This window comes from Notolepis coatsorum, assembly GCF_963971535.1.
Source record: "Notolepis coatsorum genome assembly, chromosome: 10".
In the NCBI taxonomy this organism is placed as follows: Eukaryota; Metazoa; Chordata; class Actinopteri; order Aulopiformes; family Paralepididae; genus Notolepis; species Notolepis coatsorum.
Window position 1 is genome coordinate 7,680,204 of NC_140174.1, and position 19,390 is coordinate 7,699,593.

The 19,390-nt window shown below is 39.7% G+C and overlaps 3 protein-coding genes across 3 annotated transcripts; 1 reads left to right on the forward strand and 2 right to left on the reverse strand.

The window, feature by feature from the left end:
- The first annotated feature begins 4,053 nt into the window (after window positions 1–4,053).
- LOC311236100 (hemoglobin subunit beta-1-like) lies at window positions 4,054–5,890 on the forward strand. Its single transcript, XM_084323706.1, has 3 exons — window positions 4,054–4,192; window positions 4,805–5,027; window positions 5,565–5,890. Exons 1-3 carry the CDS (start codon window positions 4,101–4,103, stop codon window positions 5,691–5,693), a joined length of 444 nt encoding a protein of 147 aa, XP_084179832.1. The 5' UTR covers window positions 4,054–4,100; the 3' UTR covers window positions 5,694–5,890.
- Window positions 5,891–11,516: 5,626 nt separating this feature from the next.
- Window positions 11,517–12,328, reverse strand: LOC311236106 (hemoglobin subunit alpha-2-like; the record flags this gene model as incomplete). Its single annotated transcript, XM_084323712.1, has 3 exons — window positions 11,517–11,645; window positions 11,871–12,078; window positions 12,234–12,328. 3 exons carry the CDS (start codon window positions 12,326–12,328, stop codon window positions 11,517–11,519), a joined length of 432 nt encoding a protein of 143 aa, XP_084179838.1.
- Window positions 12,329–18,479: 6,151 nt separating this feature from the next.
- On the reverse strand, window positions 18,480–19,169 carry LOC311235107 (hemoglobin subunit beta-2-like; the record flags this gene model as incomplete). Its single annotated transcript, XM_084322459.1, has 3 exons — window positions 19,059–19,169; window positions 18,709–18,931; window positions 18,480–18,608 (listed from the first exon to the last, which is right to left on the reverse strand). The coding sequence occupies exons 1-3, from the start codon at window positions 19,148–19,150 to the stop codon at window positions 18,480–18,482; spliced, it is 444 nt and encodes a 147-aa protein (XP_084178585.1). The 5' UTR covers window positions 19,151–19,169.
- Between the last annotated feature and the right edge of the window lie 221 nt (window positions 19,170–19,390).

Sequence of the window (19,390 nt, forward strand, 5' to 3'; positions counted from 1 at the left end):
GCCGAAGAGAGCTTCCTGGTGCTCTGGCTCCCAGGTAATCCTCTCTTCCTCGTTGCTTCCCTCTCTCCACCGCTCCACCTGCCACCACTGCCACCACTGCCCCCTGCTGGCAACCACAACTGATCCCACTATAGGACCACTTCAGCACGGGAGAAAGATGCCTCAATGTTATGTTAGTGATCCATAATGAAGCCGGAGAAGAGTAGCACCTCACCTCGTTATTAGACCGGGCGAGATATCAAAAGGAACACTGTTTATCACACTTTATACACACACAGGGAAAGTAACAGTTAGTCAGCACTTCTGAATACTAAGCCGAATATTCAGGATGCTAAAGATGTTTTTGGGATTATATATTATTTCCTTTGTTAAATGCTAATGCAACCTAAGTGGGAGTGTTGAGATCAGAGGCTCTGTGTAGGATTGTTAGTAACTGTCTAACTGTACATATGGCTGTTTACTCTAGTAACTGTTTACCTGCATATATATATAATTGTCTCCACCAGTGACTGTCTAGTTGCATATATATCTGTTTCCACTGGAGGGCGCTCTAGGCGGAGCCACCCAGGTACTCTACCTTATGGCGATTATAAAAGCAAAGGTATCCACCCATTTCGTTCTCTCCCCCAATGTCTCTCAGTGAGAGAAGACTTGTGTTACTGCTGCTTACCATGTGAATAAAATAAGTCACGCCAGTTCAGGCTCAAGATAGAAACCATGCCTCTTGACCACATTATTGTCGCCCTATAGTTGAATTCTGTTAACATATATATAATATATATACATATACTGTACATACATACACACATATACACCAATAACAAAATAAAAACACAGTTAAGAATCATACACATAAGCAATTAAACAAATATGCACAGCCTATGTACAAAAGAAATAAACAGTTCATCTCTAGTCTTCTACAGTTTTCTTCAATTGCATAAACACTCAAATCAAAAGTATTACACAATTATCAAAACCTTACACTCAAGGAGCAAAACATATAGGCCCAGATTTGCACCCCATATAAGCACAATGTCGCGCCTCACACTTTTTGCAAAACAATACACACAGTGATTTGCAAAACACTAAACACACTTGCATTACATTAGACACAGAATGTCAAATTACCACACATATGAGCCAATTGGTTAAACACAGCCATCAGATGCACAAACACACCATTGCTTAATTGTAGATACACCAATCAGGTTTAAGCACTATAAAAATGCAGCAGGTGAGTTCACCTGTCTTCAACCAAAATGGAAGGAGAGTGAAGTACTGTACACAGAGAACATGAAAATATACAATACATTCACCAAACACTACACAAGACAACCAATGATGCAGACTGATGAAAATATAAATGTTCTCCCATTTTCCCAAATCAGTCAACATGTCAACATGGAGAATCACAACAAAAAATTCTCTTGCCAGATCCAGCTAGGCAAAGAGATAATGTCTAGTATTTTCTGTACTCTATTTAAAACATTTCAAAATTGTTTTTGTTTTACTGTAATTTTAACCTGTACTGGATACAGTATTTTATGTTTGTCTGATATTTGCTGAGCTTACAGTGTTATGCACATAGTAGCATGAAAACTTTTGTTGTGAATCTCCATGTTGAAATGTTGACTGATTTGGTTATATGGAGAGAAAATGTATATTTTCATCAGTCTCTACAGCATTGGTCTTGTGTAGTGTTTGGTGAATTTATTGTATATTTGCACATTCTTTGCGTACTTCACTTACAGTACTCTAATCACTGAGAAGTATAATTGCTAAATGTGTTTTAGGTTAAGCACAGCAGTGTGTGTAACTGGTTCAAACAGAATTAAGTCATATGAAACGTGTGTTTCATATGGTAACAAAATGTAGTTTTTATAAATTAGTGTATGGTTTTTTATCAAGTGTTTAATTTAGCAAAGGATCTGAGGTGTTCTGATAATTGTGTGTGTGGTTGTGCTAATTGTGTGTTTTGAAACACCGGGCCCCGTTTTCAAAATCATGCTTAAGCAATCGGAAAAAAACTGTATTGTGTGTTTCATTATATACATAATTGTGTTTCAGTCTTCTCATAAAAAAATATTAGATTTTTGGGTATTTTCCTGCCTTTGGTCCGCTTTGCATTCACATCTCAAATGAACCGCAGCAGGGTTCACTTGCAAGAGTGAATGAGTTTTCACACCACCCCAAACCAACTGGACTATCCGAGGAAATGAACCAGGGTTCGATTAAAGCTTATTATAGTTTATCACAGTATCATGAGCATGTCTTTGTCAGTGGACACTGGACATGGGCATGGATGGCTCCAGGTGCTCCAGTGCACATCTTCAATACCTATCTGTACTATTTAAAAGCACAGTGCAGGACACACTCAAAGGTTATCGCACCTCAGAGATGGCAGTGGACATGTATGATAGGACAAAGGCCATATGTAATGGCCTTGGGATTGAGGAACATACTACCAGCCAAAGGAGGAAGCAGAAAAGGATGGATGAGTATGTAGTTGAGTCATCTTGTGGCACAAGCTCAGACCTCAGCTCAGGAGATCAGCTGAGACAGAGACTGTTCTATCCAGTCGTCGACAGAATGCTGCAAGAGCTTGAGAGCAGGTTCTCATGAGTTGGATAACAACTTATGAGAGGCATACAGGCATGTTATCCAGCCTCAGACCAGTTTCTCTCAGTGGAATTGCTGCAACCCCTCGCCACACATTACAATATCCAACTATTGCCATATAGAAATCACAGTTGCAAAGTGTTTCCTGGTCAGGACAGGCAGAGATGTCCCTACTATCCAAAGTGTCTTTTCCCTCCTTGATGATAATAATAATAATAATAATAATAATAATAATAATAATAATAATAATAATGCATTTGATTTATAAGGCGCCTTTCAGGACACTAAAAGAAATCCACAAATCGGTGAATGAAAAAATTATAGGATCAAATGAAAACTACTTACTAAAAATGGATGTTCAAAAGTACTAAAAACCAACAAAAAATACCAAACACTAACAAACATTCAGCACAGACAATGGGGATGCTGACATCTTAAAAAAAAGGGGCTAGGAGAAAAACATCCGGAAGCCCAGGGCTAACGACGCCACTGCTGCAGGATAGGCCTATACTAAATATTACTACAGGGTACTAGCACTACAAGGTACTACATAGCACTACAGGGTTTTTATTAAATATTAATTAATTATTCATTATTATAATAATTAATAAATTAATAATAAAGCTAAAATCAGATAAAAACCTACAGTATACTGAATGCAGTAAACCAAAACATATAGGTTCTAAGTTCCCAAAATTAAAATAGCTCATATTTTTCATCTCTGGGGTCAACGACGGATTCACAGATTATTTAGTTTTATTTCGAAATTGGAATGATTGGCACGTGCCCCGCGCTATAAAATGACGCACAGCATGTTTATCAAGGAGCTCAAGACATTTCTTAATCAAACTGCATAATTCTGGCACCTGATGCGTGGGCGGGGGTCACGTGCTATAAACACTGTTTTTATAGATAACAATTAAACCCAGATGAACTAGTTTGACCCACTGATCCAAAAATGGAGTTTCCATTTCTTAATCAAACTGCATAATTCTGGCACCTGATGCGTGGGCGGGGGTCACGTGCTATAAAGACTGTTTTTATAGATAACAATTAAACCCTGATGAACTAGTTTGACCCACTGATCCAAAAATGGAGTCAACGGCTAAATTCACCGGTGTGTTAGTGGCATATAGGCTTTTGACATGTTATAGTGGGCCTATATGTCAAGGTATTGTAAGAAGCTATGGCTTGGGTTGAAATTGATCATTTGTTCCAATGACAAACCAGGGACAGTGTACCACCAGTAGAGGGTGTGTCGGAATAGACCCGACATTAAAACATCTAGAAAGTCCTGGAGTCATCTTATCTGAGACATGCCATCATGCCAACCGCATCACGTGGTGTGCCCTGTGGCTCGGGGGCGGGGGCGGGGGCGGGGGTTGGGTTCGAGTGATTTAAATAAATAAGACACGACGTGGACAAATTGATTCACGATTCATTTCTTTCTGAACCTGAACTCAATCGTTAAAACAGCAACCATGAGCAAGTGGACAGACAAGGAGCGTTCCATCATCACCGGCATCTTCTCCAGTCTGGACTACAATGATGTCGGCCCCAAGGCTCTTCGCAGGTATATATACGGCACTGCTTAACCCTTGTTGTGTGTGGTGTTCGCATTTTTCATCCCAACATTATTGGGATTTTAATAAGTAAACAATTAGCATGTTGGCACCTCGCATGGTCGCCTCCGCCGCCGGTGTGTGAACGGGTCAAATGTGAGGAACAAATTGTAAAGCGCTTTGGATAACAGCTGCTATATAAATGCACTATTTACCATTTATTTAATTGAATAACCTGCATCTGTAAATTGTACCTAAATTGTACCTCATCCCATTTCTGCATTATACTATAGTATATTGTATTGTAACTCAGTTACTTTTCTCTGCATTGTACATTGTATATTATGTATATATTGAACACTTTTGTCTACGTACTTGACTTCTATTTTATACATATACTATACTTATTTTATACTTATCTATTTTTTATCTAGCACAATCTCTGGGAGCAAAACAGAAAGAAGCATTTTATATATAAAAGTATTCTGTACTTCTGTATATGACAACTATAATAAAGAAACTTGAACTTGAAACTTGAACTTGAAACTTGCAATCTCAATATTTACAGCATTGATGTTGATATTAAATGTATAATAATATGATCTCTCCCCCCCCCTCTGCAGGTGTCTGGTAGTGTACCCCTGGACCGGGCGCTATTTCGCCTCCTTCGGTGACCTGTCCACCGCTGAGCTCATCGGCGCCAACCAGAAGGTCGCGGACCACGGCATCAAGGTGCTGCACGGTCTGGACATCGCGCTGAAGAACATGGACCATATCCAGGAGGCCTACACCGCGCTGAGCAAGCTGCACTCCGAGAAGCTGCACGTCGACCCCGACAACTTCTTGGTAAGACTTCTATGTTTAATAACCCCTATCAGCTTCCCAGTGAAACCTTTAATGTCCCAAGTCAAATATCTTAATGCAATGAATCCATCTACATTCATTGCACACTGTACATCCACATGCACACACACACCTCTAACATTCACTTTAGACAATTAAGCACTTTTTAACACGCATTTAAAAAAAATTATTGCATTTTGTATACCTCATCGTTTGCATTTTGTACTTTAGTTTGTATATTGTATATTTTGTATAGTGTTTGGAATTTATTCTTTTTACCTTTTTACTGTATGAAGCACATGCTCATGGCTCATACAGCAGCATTTCACTGTAATGTACTTTATATGTGACAAATAAAACAAAACTAGTTGTACGGCGACCTTGAGTGCCTTGAAAGGCGCCTTATAAATAAAATTATTATTATTATTATTATTATTATTATTATTATTATTATTATTATTATTATTATTATTATTATTATTATTATTATTATTATTATTATTATTATTGAAACTTGAACTTGCTTTCTCTATCATACAGCTGCTGGCTGACTGCCTGACCATCGTCACTGCCTCCAAGATGGGAGCTGCTTTCACCCCCGAGGTCCAGGGCGCCTTCCAGAAGTTCATGAACGTGGTGGTGCACGCCCTGGGCAAGCAGTACCACTAACGCCACCTGGTGGACAAGAGGAGCGATAACTTCTGGGATTAAAACAACATCTTTTACCAACGTCCACTTGTCGCACCAAGGTGACGTTTCGAGCAAAACTGCTCTTCACTGAATTTTGGCTTGGTTGTGCGCGTGCGCACTCATGTTTGCGATTCGATTTTCCTCCTCAATAAAGAAATGAAAAGGCTCTGAACCGAGACGTGTTTTGCTGTCCTTCTTTTGGCGCAGATAACTTATTATTAGCCACAGCTTTATTACACAAATGTAATATAATGAACATTTTCAAATTAAAATGTATTTGCAATATTACATATTTATAACTGATAAAATAATGTCAACTGTAATAAGAAGAGTTATTGGCTTATATGTCTTGCATGTTACATTTCCAGGTCAATTTATCCACATTATCAATACTTAAACCCATGGGCTGGATGGGACCAAAAATCGACCCTGGCATTTTTGGCCCAGACCGGCCCACCATAATCGGTAGGACACCACCCACCAGTACACCATCCTTGCGGCTCCCTTAAATATGCGTACCTACTGTACTATTCCCCCAAACCACTACAAAGCTGGATAAGTGCCATGGTTGGACAAGTGTACCAGTGCAAGTGGACCAGTGTCACTCGCTCTTGGCTGAATCTTTTGGGTGGTGATGTAAAAACACCTGCATCATAGCAGGCTCAGGATGGGCAAAGTAGTCTATAGCCTGTTCATCCCTATCTCTCTCCTCCACAACCTGGCTTGATAGACATAAGTAGAGAGAGATGATTACAATGAACTGGTACATTCAGGTCCAGAATGGTTGGAATTCCCTGACAAAGATGTGCAAAAAGCTGTACAATTTAAGCAAATAGTTGTTTATTCAATTAATTCATGGAGCTGTTCCATCTTATTTCATCAGTTCATACAGATTTCAAGTATTCAAATATCAATGATGAATATTGCATAAGGTTTACACAGTTAATAGATCACCTTTTTGTTTTATATTCATGTTCAGATAGGAGTAATAGTTAGATCTTTGTATGTGATTTATATGGCAATTAAATCAATGGTGTGCTTGTTTGTTTGGGGAGTTTGACCTACAGTTAATGTGCCTACCACGTGAAGGTGCATGATCAATGGACAGCATAAAACTATTAGTGTAGGTGGAGACTATAGTGCTACCACAGATAATAAGTTATAAGAGTAAGTAAGCATACCATATATCCTAATAGTTACCTTATTACCATACTTGGCTGAAAATAAACTTTGCTGCCTGTTGTGAATGTGTTTTTCCCTGTAGGCTAATACATAGGCATACATTTTTGCAGTTGAGCAAAAATTAGAATCAAGAATCAAGAGGTTTATTTGTCACATACATACCAGGGCATACAGTGAAATGCGGGTGGTCATGCCCGCATTGATTGTGCAAATACAATAATAAAATAGGCATAGAAAAAATAAAATAGATATAAGACACAAGATATGCATGGTAAAAAAAAGACATGCTAGGTTCCTGAGAAACTGGTTCTTATATACACTATTATGCAATATACAATTTACAATGTTAACTCTTAATGTATCTAAACTATATACAGTACCTCCTTATTTTAAAGTGTTTCTAAAGATTCTATTTTTTAAAGGGACATTTTGTTTAAAGTGATTGTTTTAGCGGTTGCCGCATATGTTGAGTATGCTATATATGCTGTGTTTTTATGTCTTCCATCGAGGACCACCTTGGAAATACGTATTTTAATTCATGCTTTTAAGTGATATATTCAGGAATACAAATTGGTCAAGATAATTTGTTTTTATGATGTGTTTTTAATTTCCAAATACAAATCTAATCAAATCAAAAAAGCAGTTTTTGCAATTGAGCTGTATATTATACAGCCTTTTCGTGCATCTTTATCAAGGGAACCCTTATCCTAATGATTTTTTAAATAATATTGTGATGATATGGACCTATAGGTCAGGTCACCCACAGCAACGTGGGCTTAGCTTAGCCAACGCGATGCTGACAAAATAACGTTAGTTAACTGCATTAGCTACAAAAAACAATGCCAATAGCTTAAGCTGCACTATTTGACATTGACTGACTGAGAGACCGCACCAGCAGTATAGTTGACAGTCTTACTTTATGATAGCTCTATTACGAGTATGTTATCATTCATATTATTATCGACATTAATTGAATTAATCATCATGGCATGGCACACACACTCCTGCTCTGTCCCTTGGCCCTGTCAAGCTCACATGACATGCCTGCTCCACTGCCTGTGTCTGCTCCTCTGTGTCTGCTCCTCTGTGTCTGCTCCTCTGTGTGCTTCTCAGCCTGGAAGTGGGCCACCTGAGGCTGTTGCTGGCTGCACTACTGTGGATGATGACGTTGAGAAAACATTTCTGTTATTTTAGTACATTTGGCAGCATCCGCCTCTAGATTTCATGCAATTTCTCTGCACCCCCCTTACGCTTCTTCTGTTTATCAAATTGTTTTCGCTCTGATCGGCATCTGTTCTTACGTGAGAAACAGGTGAGAGAGAAGGGGGGGGGGGCTTAGTAAGAGATGTGATTGGGCCAGCTTAATGGGCCGCTGTTCCAGCCTAGTGGGGGGACTTAGTAAGAGATGTGATTGGGCCAGCATCCACCACTACATCTGGGATCCAGGAGATGGCGCCACAGGAGAATATCTCCCACGCCTGCAATGGACTCTGCTGAGCTGGGGTCGTCGCTTTAACCTCCCTGCGCCCCCAAAACTGTCCATTTTAGTTTAAATGGACTGCATACTTTTTTTGCAAACCAAAACAACCTACTTTATACTTATGGCACATGCATGAGCCTGGTCTCCTTTGAAAGATGACACTCTGAAGTTTCTGATGCCAGAAGGAAAATGAAATAGAGTAATATAGAGTTGTAAAAAAACTTGTTACTCAAGTTTTTCTGTAGTAGTTAGTAGTCCAGAGGTAGTATTTCCCCAGAATGTCTGGAGGCTCCCGAGATCCATATAGCCTGAAGCCTTGTGTAGTACATGTCCAAATTTCATAATGATCCATTCAGAAATTAGTGATTAGGAGTGATTTTGGTAAACTGTGTACAAAAGAAAAACTCAGTTTTCTCATAGACTTCAATTCATTTGGCTGTTTTTCTCTTCCGGTTTTCGCTCGTTTGTTTTTCACCTAGATCCCTGATTCATACATCCCCGGTGGGGTATCATTAGAAAGCCACACTCGTGGCGGCTGGGTGGCGCAGCAGCGATTGTGCTCGTCACCAATGCGAGAGACTCCGGTCTCGAATCCGGATGTCAGCATTGCCTCCGGCTTGGTCCAGCCGTCATACTAACTCGTTTGGCTGAGTTAGCGGGAGGGAAGTTGATGGGTGGTAATCTGGCGTTGTGGACAGCGACTCCTACAGGTCAGGTCTGGCGCCTGCACAGCAAAAGACAGTAAGTGGTGAAGGCAGCGTGACCTCCCACGCGTTACACTTCACCAATGGGAGTCCGCGCTGCCAGGTGAAAAGAGAGCCGCTGGCTGTCTCCGCATGTGTCGGAGAAAGCATGATGTGGTGGACTTCAGGGCTCCCTAGACCGACCAGTAGGGGGCACATGTGCACAACGACCAGGTAGGGGAGGGGGGAATTGGCATAACGACTAAATTGGGATGGGAGAAAAAAGCACAGAAAATCAGGCGGAGAAAAGGAGGATTAAAAAAAAAACAAGTGCGAAATATAGCCCCAGTCAGGCCACTTCTTAAGCGGGGGTCTGGGAGTCCCCCACCAGGAACATTTGAGTTACAAAGACTTAATTTCCTGCATTCTGGTGAATTTTATGCACGTGAATCACAAACTAATGAGCCAACAATTGCTTAGTACAATGTACTGTTATGAACCTCAAATAAAACCAAAGGTACATATCATTAAGCAGGGAGACTACACAAGGACTAACGTTTAACCAATATTTATTAAATAATAAATAACTAAATAAATAACTAATGTACAAAATCAGTGGTGGGTGCAGGTTGTTGAATGAAGTGGGTGTCAAAGTGTCAGCTTAGCTGTATACTGCTGCAGGAGTCAGGAGGGATGACAGCAGCACAATACCCTATTCAGTTTACTGACTAACCCTAACACTTTACACAAACATTAAATAACATAGACCTTTCATTAACAATACTATAATTACAGTAGCCACTGCCAGAATAGTGTGACACATGTATCGCGTGTGGTGAGCACACGCATGCATGCACAACGAAGACAGAAGACTGCGTTGTCTCAATAATTTTAACTATACAATTATGAGCTCAAAGTATGAGCTCACTGACTGAAATTGTCAAGAAAAAGCAGCAATTGTCAAATAATATTGATCACATTAACTAGATGTTTTTGAGGAAATTAGAAAGAGAACAACAACTTGTGTCTGATCAGATTCTTATTTATTTTTTTATATCTTTGCAGTGATTATGTTTGTAGCCAATATACTGTATGCAAGGTGTGTAATCTTTGAATTATCTTGGACTTTTTTTGACTTCCTCTTTCATAGATTGTTTATTCAACTTCAGCCCTGATCATAACCACCACATTATTGTTTTTTTGTAATGTCAGATTTAACAACAACTCTTTTCAGAAAAGTGGGAGTATTTCATTTTTAATCTGACATTACAAAAAAACTAAAAATGGTTATGATCAGGGCTGAAGTTGAATAAAAGATGTATGGAAAAGAAAGTGGGAAATTATTTCAACATATAATATTTTTATGGCGTTTTTTCAATTTAGTCCCTATATGGTAAGAGTATACACCTTCGTTTTCAGACACACAGGTTAAATTATTGATTTGTTTCTTGGCAGATTTAACATTGGGCTTTTGACAGGCGAGATGGTGATGCATTGCATATAAGGTTAGCACAATATGCTATCACAGAGTTACATTTGTATTTGTATTTATTGGTTTAAAATACAGAGACAGTGCATATTAAGGAACATTTGACTGTATATATGCCAGTTTAGCCAAGTTGGCTAATTTTCAACTGTAGTCTCTGGGGCAGGTGACATGTGCACAACAATAATTAAAACATAGTACAATAATTAAAACACAGTATAGGAATCAGTATAGGTTACAATACACTAAAATACATACAAATAAATACATTAAAATACATTACAATACAACCCCTCAGTTAAAATGGTCGCACACTTGACCATCTCTCAACCATGATTTTAAGTTAGTTTTAAATGAAATGTAACTTTGATACTCCCTGATGTTTGTATAGTAGTTTGTATAGTAGTTGTGGTATATGATTACAATTATGGCAGTTAGATAGTGATGTCAGTATAGGCATTTACAAATTGAGTATAGGCAACAGAGCCTATAGGCAGATATATGTTGCCAGATCTGTTGTGACATTTTCAGTTTTCTATTTTGTGCAATTGGCAGCCATACTTCAGAACCATTGTTGGTAGATCTCTTCCAGCCTTTTGCAGCAGAGGTAAAACATTGTGCAACGAGTGGCTCGCAGAAATTATATATCACATGTTTGCATGAAAGGAGAATTATTCATTAGGTCCATTCACATGCGTTATTATTATGTCGACGATGTGCATTGTTCTGCTCGTTTTGCCATATAATAGCAACAAACCTTTTATTTAAAAGCTATATTTCTAAACGAATATTTCCCTGTCCCAGTTGAAACTCGGAAACCCACATCATCTTCGCGTGAACACTGACACAGAGCAATCCACAGACACAAACACTCAAAAGACGACAAACTATATAGGATTCCATTTATTGCGGCTTTTATTGCTCATTGCCATGCAAGTAGACGACGATATAGTGGCAGCCGTGGCGGGTGTTTAACGGTACTTCTCGGCCAGAGCCAGAGCCAGCAGTGCCAGGAACTTATCCACAGCCACGTGGACCACAGGGCTGAAGTCCTCGGGGAAGAGCATGGCCAACACCACCAGGATGCAGTGAGACAGGATCTGCGGGAGACGAGAATGAGTGGACTTTCCCCAAATATATATAGCATTAAAACTGGCGTTGATCTGAACATTTCTGAGATAATGTTCAGATACAGCCCAATAATTAATAGGTGTACGTTATGCTGTATGTAATAATTTGGTCATGAGTAGACCTGTACTAAACAAATCATTATTATTGTGTTTTTGAGTTATAGATGTTATGCGCCAGTTATTAACAACAATTACCTTGAAGTTGACAGGGTCAACCCTTAGCATGAAGGCGTGCAGCTCGCTGAGGGTGATGAGTCCACCGTTCAGGTCATCGATCTTGCCCAAGGCCTCGTACACGCCTCCCATAACGGTGATGCCGTGCTTCCTGACGGGGGGAGAGCCGGGACTCAGGTCCTTCCAGTGGGCGAAGTAGGCCTTGGTCTGAGGGTACACCACCAACATCCTGGAGAGGGGAGAGGACGCGAAGGACAAAGAGGATGAGGATGACCCTAATGTCAAATCAATCAAATTCATATTTCTACATGCAAGAATATACGTCTGGATTCCAGCCGAAACCATTATTTCATCTAAGCATCTACAAAACCATTTGTTTCTCACCTGGAAAGAGCCTCGGTGCCGACTTCCTCGGATCTGCTGGAGGCCTTGGTGAAGAAGTCCTTCACAATGGTCTTTTCCTTGGCTGACAGACTCATTTTGACTGACTGGCGGGCTTCTCAGGCTATTCAGAGCTGGATGAATGAAGCGATGGAAGGGTCTGAAGTTTTGCAGCATCCTCCAGTGTTCTTTTATGGTCCAAAACCCACCCCAGGACCACGTAGCTCCGCCCCGTCTGGCTCTCTATTGGCGAGAAGAAACGATAATAGAGTTTGACTGTGAGTTCTGTGAATTGAGGGTGTATTCTTCTTCCCTTATCTCGTTCAGCTAAATATGGACACGCAGTGGTGTTCTCTATACAGTACATGTGTAAATGGGCGTGGCGTGTGGCAGAAGCCTATCTCTCATTGCTAAATATAGACTCAATGCTCTCCGAACTCATTGCTTTACTTACTTTTTTATTTACCTTTTTACTTACTTTTTTACTTACTTTTTTACTTACTTTTGTTACTGTATAAAGCACACTCTCAGGGGCTCATATACAGAACCAAGCATTTCACCGTAAAGTACCTGTATTTCAAGTAAACAAACTTGAAACTTGAACGTGGGGAACTCTGTAACATTTACATTTACATTTACATTTAGTCATTTAGCTGACGCTTTTATCCAAAGCGACTTACAAGTTCTGTACGACAAGCCATCAGGAAGGGCACAACTCTATCAGCTGAGCAACAATGTTCATCAAAGTGTTGAGTGCTACAGTGTAGGTTAGTTTATTAGGACAAGTGCATGACAGTACGGTTAGTTAGGGTTAGATTTTTTTTTTTTTTTTTTTTTTTTTTTTTTTTTTTTTTTTTTTTTTTTTTTAATTCAGATAATGGTTGAAGAAGTGCGTCTTTAGTCGACGGCGAAAGATTGGACGTGATTCGGCTGTCCTAACTGGGGTGGGTAGTTCATTCCACCATTGTGGGGCAAGGACTGAGAATAGGCGACTTCTCTTTGATGACCCTCCCGGAGCTTGGATAGGAGTAGGTCTGAGGCGGCCAGAAGATGCAGAGCGTAGGGGTCTTGAGGGTGTGTAGTTAGAGACCATTGACCGGAGGTAGGCGGGAGCGGTTCCCTTTGCCGCACGGTATGCTAGGTCGAGGGCCTTGAAGCGGATTCGTGCAGCAATGGGGAGCCAGTGCAGGTCCCTAAGAAGTGGGGTGACATGGGCCGACTTCGGTAGGTTTGAGATCAGGCGGGCCGCTGCGTTCTGAATGAGTTGAAGAGGCTTAGTGGCAGTGGCCGGGAGGCCAGCGAGCAGTGCATTGCAGTAGTCGAGGCGGGAGATGACTGTTGATTGGACGAGGAGTTGGGTGGCTTCTTTTGTCAGGAAGGGGCGTATCCTTCTGACGTTGCTCAGGAGGAATCGGCAGGTTCTGGTCGTCGCTGCGATGTGAGCAGAGAAGTTCAACTGGTCGTCGAGGACAACACCAAGGTTCTTGGCGGTCGGGGACGCAGTCACAGCTGCATTCTCGACTGTGATTGAAAGGTCGGTTAGGGGGGAGGATGTTGATGTTGATGTTGATGTCTCGTCTAACTGTCTTTCGGTCTCTTTTTTTAAATCAAACTAGATCAAATATTCATTCATATTTCTACCAACCAGGTCATCTAATGATCTTCCTTCATGTCTCGTGAACTTGGTCAAAGATTTCCATTAAAGACAGATGGCACTTCATGGAATAAAATTTTTATTATTTCCTCCACTTACAAAAATATGTAAAACCAGCAACACGTCACAATAATACAACTGACCATATTCTCCAGATGTCCAGCTCTTTGTTTTACATTCCTATACTTGTTTTCTTTTTCTGATTTACTCTTAATTTTATGTTCTTATCTTCCTGTCAAATGGAATTATATATTTAAAAAAAAATTGCCTTTATTTAACCAGGTTTGTCCCAATTGAGATCCAGGATCTCTTTTACAAGGGAGACCTGACCAAGAATAGCAGCAACACAAAGTTTCAGAATACACACATAGAATTACAGATAAAAGTAACGTTACAAAATGGTCAGATAAAACATTTGCACACAGAAAACGTGGTTACAATAGGAGAGGTCTTCTGCCTCCTGCACATATTTCACTTTTCTATTCTCTATACACATTTTGTACATGTGCAAATTCAAATAAAAACAACAACCATTGAAGCGGCTATAAAAGTTGGATAATTTGAGAGTTAAAATATTTATCTTTTCCGTGTATATTGATTTTTGTCTCATCTGGAGATTATTTTGACTTCAGTTTTTGGTTTGGTAAATTGGTTTGGGAAAGCAGCATAATAACCATGAATAATTTGAAGTGAAATTGTGTTCATGTCATGCTGTGTGTGTGTGTGTGTGTGTGTGTGTGTGTGTGTGTGTGTGTGTGTGTGTGTGTGTGTGTGTGTGTGTGTGTGTGTGTGTGTGTGTGTGTGTGTGTGTGTGTGTGTGTGTGTGTGTGTGTGCTGTGTGTCAGAGATACCAATATAGGATCTTGTTATCTCTCAACACCAATATGGGTCACAGCTGGAGAAGAAGGTGCTGTTGTATGTTTAGCTGCACATCTGTTCGGTGAAAAACGATAAAGCCTCCTCTTCTAGAGAATATATGAATAATAATACGTATATGTTATGCCTCGTATTTAATTTAATCGTTTTTATATGAAACCATGCAGCGTTCTCGAAGTTTTTGGTGTTGGCTATACTGAGGAATTGGAGGTCTTCAACCTCCAGTGAACTACCATTATGTTGTAACAATATAACTTGTGTATTGTAATCAGTGTATTGTATTTTAAGTTGTGCACTCATGTATTTACTTACACACATATACACACACACGTATACACACACGTATACACACACACACACACACACACACACACACACACACACACACACACACACACACACACACACACACACACACACACACACACACACACACACACACACACACACACACACACACACACACACACACACACACACACACACACACACACACACACTCTCACACACTCCCGAGTCCCACAAGGTCTTTACATTGATCTTGTTTTCCAACTTGCTATATGTAATATGATTTTGTTTATTAGGTGGGGGTTTCTTAAAAGCCTTCTGGGCTTTTCTGCCTCTTTCTGCGCCATATATTTTTTTCTTTACAGTTGTCGTTATTGTGTTTTAAATTTTTTTTTATCTTGTTATACTGTGCGAAAAAACGAAACTAAACTAAACGAGTTCAAGTTCAAGTTCAAGTTCCTTTTATTGCCACACGGCCAGGCCGGTGGAATTCAAGCACGGTGCAGGTGGTAGCTGCGACAATACACCACATAAAACATAAAAGGACACATGGAACAGTACAGTACAGAAAACACCACCTAGAACAAATACATGACAGAAACAGTACAGTACGAAAAACTATAGATGTCAGTTCAATGTAACATAGACCAGAAGAAACATAACAGCAGGGGGTAAATTTAGGAGGAGTTGGAGTTGAGCACAGTTGTATGGCCTTGGGGAAGAAACTGTTATTGAACCTTACCGTGCGACTGCCTAGTGACCTGAACCTCCTACCAGAGGGGAGGTGTTGGAAGAGGTGATGAGCTGGGTGCAGGGGGTCACTAATGATTTTGTTTGCGCGTGTGATGGTGTGATGTTTGTGTATGGAGTCCAGGGTGGGGAGTTTGCAGTTGATGATTTTGGATGCCCTTTTTATGATCCTGTCTAGTCTGTGTAGTGTGTGTTTGGGTGTGTTGCTGGATAATGAAATAATGTTTTGTACAATTGTACCATTAAGTTCTTCCTAACCTTGTATTTCTTGAGTTGTCTCAGATGAAATAGTCTTTGATTGGCTGTTTTGAGTAGATGAGTGGTGAGTTAACATAATATAGAACAAATAGGCTATTTAATTTTTCATCATTCAGTCATATTTAACCGATAGTATATACCTTTCAGAATTAGAATGAGAAAATGTTGCTTGTATAGAAGATACAGGTTGAGCAATTCACTTCCCTTGTTTTTTCTTCTTCTTCTTCTTCTTCTTCTTCTTCTTCTTCTTCTTCTTCTTCTTCTTCTTCTTCTTCTTCTTCTTCTTCTTCTTCTTCTTCTTCTTCTTCTTCTTCTTCTTCTTCTTCTTCTTCTTCTTCTTCTTCTTCTTCTTCTTCTTCTTCTTCTTCTTGTTGTTGTTGTTGTTGTTGTTGTTGTTGTTGTTGTTGTTGTTGTTGTTGTTGTTGTTGTTGTTGTTGTTGTTGTTATTAAATTAATTTAAATTAATGTATTATTATAGAAGTTATAGACCTTTAATTGTGAATTAAATAAAATGTAGCCTTGGCTTCTCATTGACTGCTCTTCCAGTGCGCTCCTATACATCAAAACGTTATGCGTAATTACGCATGCATACAAGAGAACACACGACAACAACAAAAGATCCAATGCATTATAGTTCTTTATTGAGGAGAAAAACTAAAAGCACGCGACCTACATCTCCCCAGTTCCCCATGGAGACTGTTGGCTTCAGATAATAGCCACATCTGTTGGGTGAAAAATGATAAAAGTGTCCTGAGAAATTCGATTTAGTTTCATGCTCGTGAATAGTACAAATCAATAATTGCTTATCCATCAAATAATGATTACTTTCATGCATGTAAAAAAAAATAAAAAAAATTAACGCTTGTATTTTAATACATTTATGAGTTGAGAGACAAATTATTTTAGTATATACAGTACATTGGTTTGAAAAGAAAGCAGCACAAAAACTATAATTTGGTGTTGGCCTAGGCCCTATAGCATTGGTATCATGTCTTCCTTCCATGCATCTTCACGTGTCAGGCTATATTTGTTATGAGTATATGAGCCTATTAGCCCATGTAACCTTTTAATGGTGTAGTACCATAATATGATAACAAAATATGGGGGAAATATCAACATATTTAAGCGATAACCTTTAGATTTAAAGTTAGAAAATTGGGATTTGAGAGTTAATGTGTAAGTGGGAAGAAGCATAAGGATTTCCCTGCACTGAGCTCATCATGACTAACGACTCTATTTAATATGGTCCACAGAATGTTTTCTGTTAGACGTAGAAACACAAGACTGTCAACACATATTTCATTTTTTTATTTAACATATTTGTCATGCCTATGATGCCTTAGTTGGTAGACAAAGTTGAATACACGAATTACATTGGATCAAAGCTTGTTTAAATATAAAAATGCAACGTGTTCTGAACGGTTCCAATGGTGCCGATCATTTGATGTAACTCCTTGTCGTTTTTGAGATACAGATATTTCTGTATCATACTATAATTTTTGCATTTTTCAAATCAACTTCCAGGCATGATAAATAATGTGACATTTAAAAAACAAGAATTGTCATTGTCTTAAATGTTCTACCTCTAACAGAAAACTGTTATGTGGGGATTTTCCTTAACATACTAAATATAATCGTTAGTCATTATTGTATGAAATGTAGAAAACCCATCCACAAAAGAATACGTTTATAGCCTCACATTGACCGATTTGGAAAATGTCAACTGATTTGTGAGCAGCTCAGCTCAGCTAATACTTTACTACTGTAAAGTTAATTATACAATCTCACTGTGGACATTAACGGGTTCAAAAGTGTGCAAGTTAATAGTTTATCATTATAATTCCTATAATAACAACAATAATAATAATAATAATAATAATAATAATAATAATAATAATAATAATAATAATAATAATAATAATAATAATAATAATAATAACTTAATCAGTATGCTGCGATTGTGCCACTTAAATTGTTGCCATGGTTTCTTTTAACAAGACTTATAGTTTTCTTGTTTTTGTGTCTGCTGTATACAACAGAGCACACATCACTGTCATCAGGGTTGGAGAATGGTTAATTACATTAGTTTAACTATGGATGCAGTACTTTTTCAGTCCATCGTTAGTTTGACAAACTACAGTTTTTGAGTATATACAGACCTTTACTTGTGAGTAGTGTGGTCAATTGTAGCTAAAGACCTTTAATTGTGAATTAGCTCAACTGTAGCGTTAAGAGTGCATGTTTCCCCAACATTGACTGTGCGCTCCTTCCAATACAATAGCGTGCGTAATTACGCACGGATAAAAGAGAACACACGACTATACGACAAAAGATCCAATGCAGTTTCGTTCTTTATTTAGAAGAAAAACAAAAAGCACGTGAACTACATCTCCCCAGTTCTCCAGAGATGGAGGCTGTTGGCTTTAGAGGTACTGCAGGCCCAGAGCGGACACCACGACGGACAGGAACTTCTGCCAGGCGGCCTGCGTCTCAGGAGTGAAATCATAACCCAACTTGGCGGCGACGACGATGGAGAGGCAGTCAGCCAGCAGCTGTGGAGGGAGGAGGGACAAGAAAACCAAACGTTAGGTCTCGGGGTGGGTGAGATATTAGGTTTCACACAAAGGTTTAATATAGGTTCAATAATCTTACGCTGAAGTTGCTAGGATCGACGTGCAGCTTCTCGGAGTGCAGCTGGCTCAGCTCGGCATATGTGTTCTTGATGTCATCCATGTTCTTCACAGCTCTGTCCAGTCCGTGCAGCACTTTGATACCGTGAGCTGCGATCATCGGGTTTCCCATGATGGCCTCGGCGTTGTACAGGTTACCATATGCACCAAAGTACCGCTGGGTCCAGGGGTACACGATCAGACACCTGAGAAAGCAATAACAGCCATACACCCCATGTTTTAAATCATTGAAAAAACAATCCATAATTGCCAACCATTTGACCCTATCATCACACACACAGTATGGCCGGCATGAGAGATTCAGCATCATACCTGGCCAACGCCTTGGGACCGACGTCTTCATAGTCCAAGCTGGCGAAGAGGCCGTTGATGATCTTGCGCTCTTGTTCTGTCCACTCAACCATGGCTGCTGCTTGTGGTGATTCTAGCTGCAGGTTCTAAAGAGAAGTATGATCACGGCATCCGCATCCTCTCTTTTTATTTGGAATTCTCTGACGTTTCGGTGCAGCCTCTTTTTGGGTGGGGGGGGGTGGGGGGGGGGGGGTCCAAAATGCACCCAACGTCACCCAGCTCCGCCTCGTCTAGCTCTCTATTGGCGAGACTAAAAGATAATAGAGTGAGTTCAACTTCTGTGAATTGAGGGT

Coding starts and splice junctions, on each gene's coding strand:
- LOC311236100 (XM_084323706.1), top strand. CDS start 4,101: ATGAGCAAGTGGACAGACAAGGAGCGTTCCATCATCACCGGCATCTTC. Junction 4,193..4,804: donor GGCCCCAAGGCTCTTCGCAG/GTATATATACGG, acceptor CCCCCTCTGCAG/GTGTCTGGTAGTGTACCCCT. Junction 5,028..5,564: donor TCGACCCCGACAACTTCTTG/GTAAGACTTCTA, acceptor TCTATCATACAG/CTGCTGGCTGACTGCCTGAC.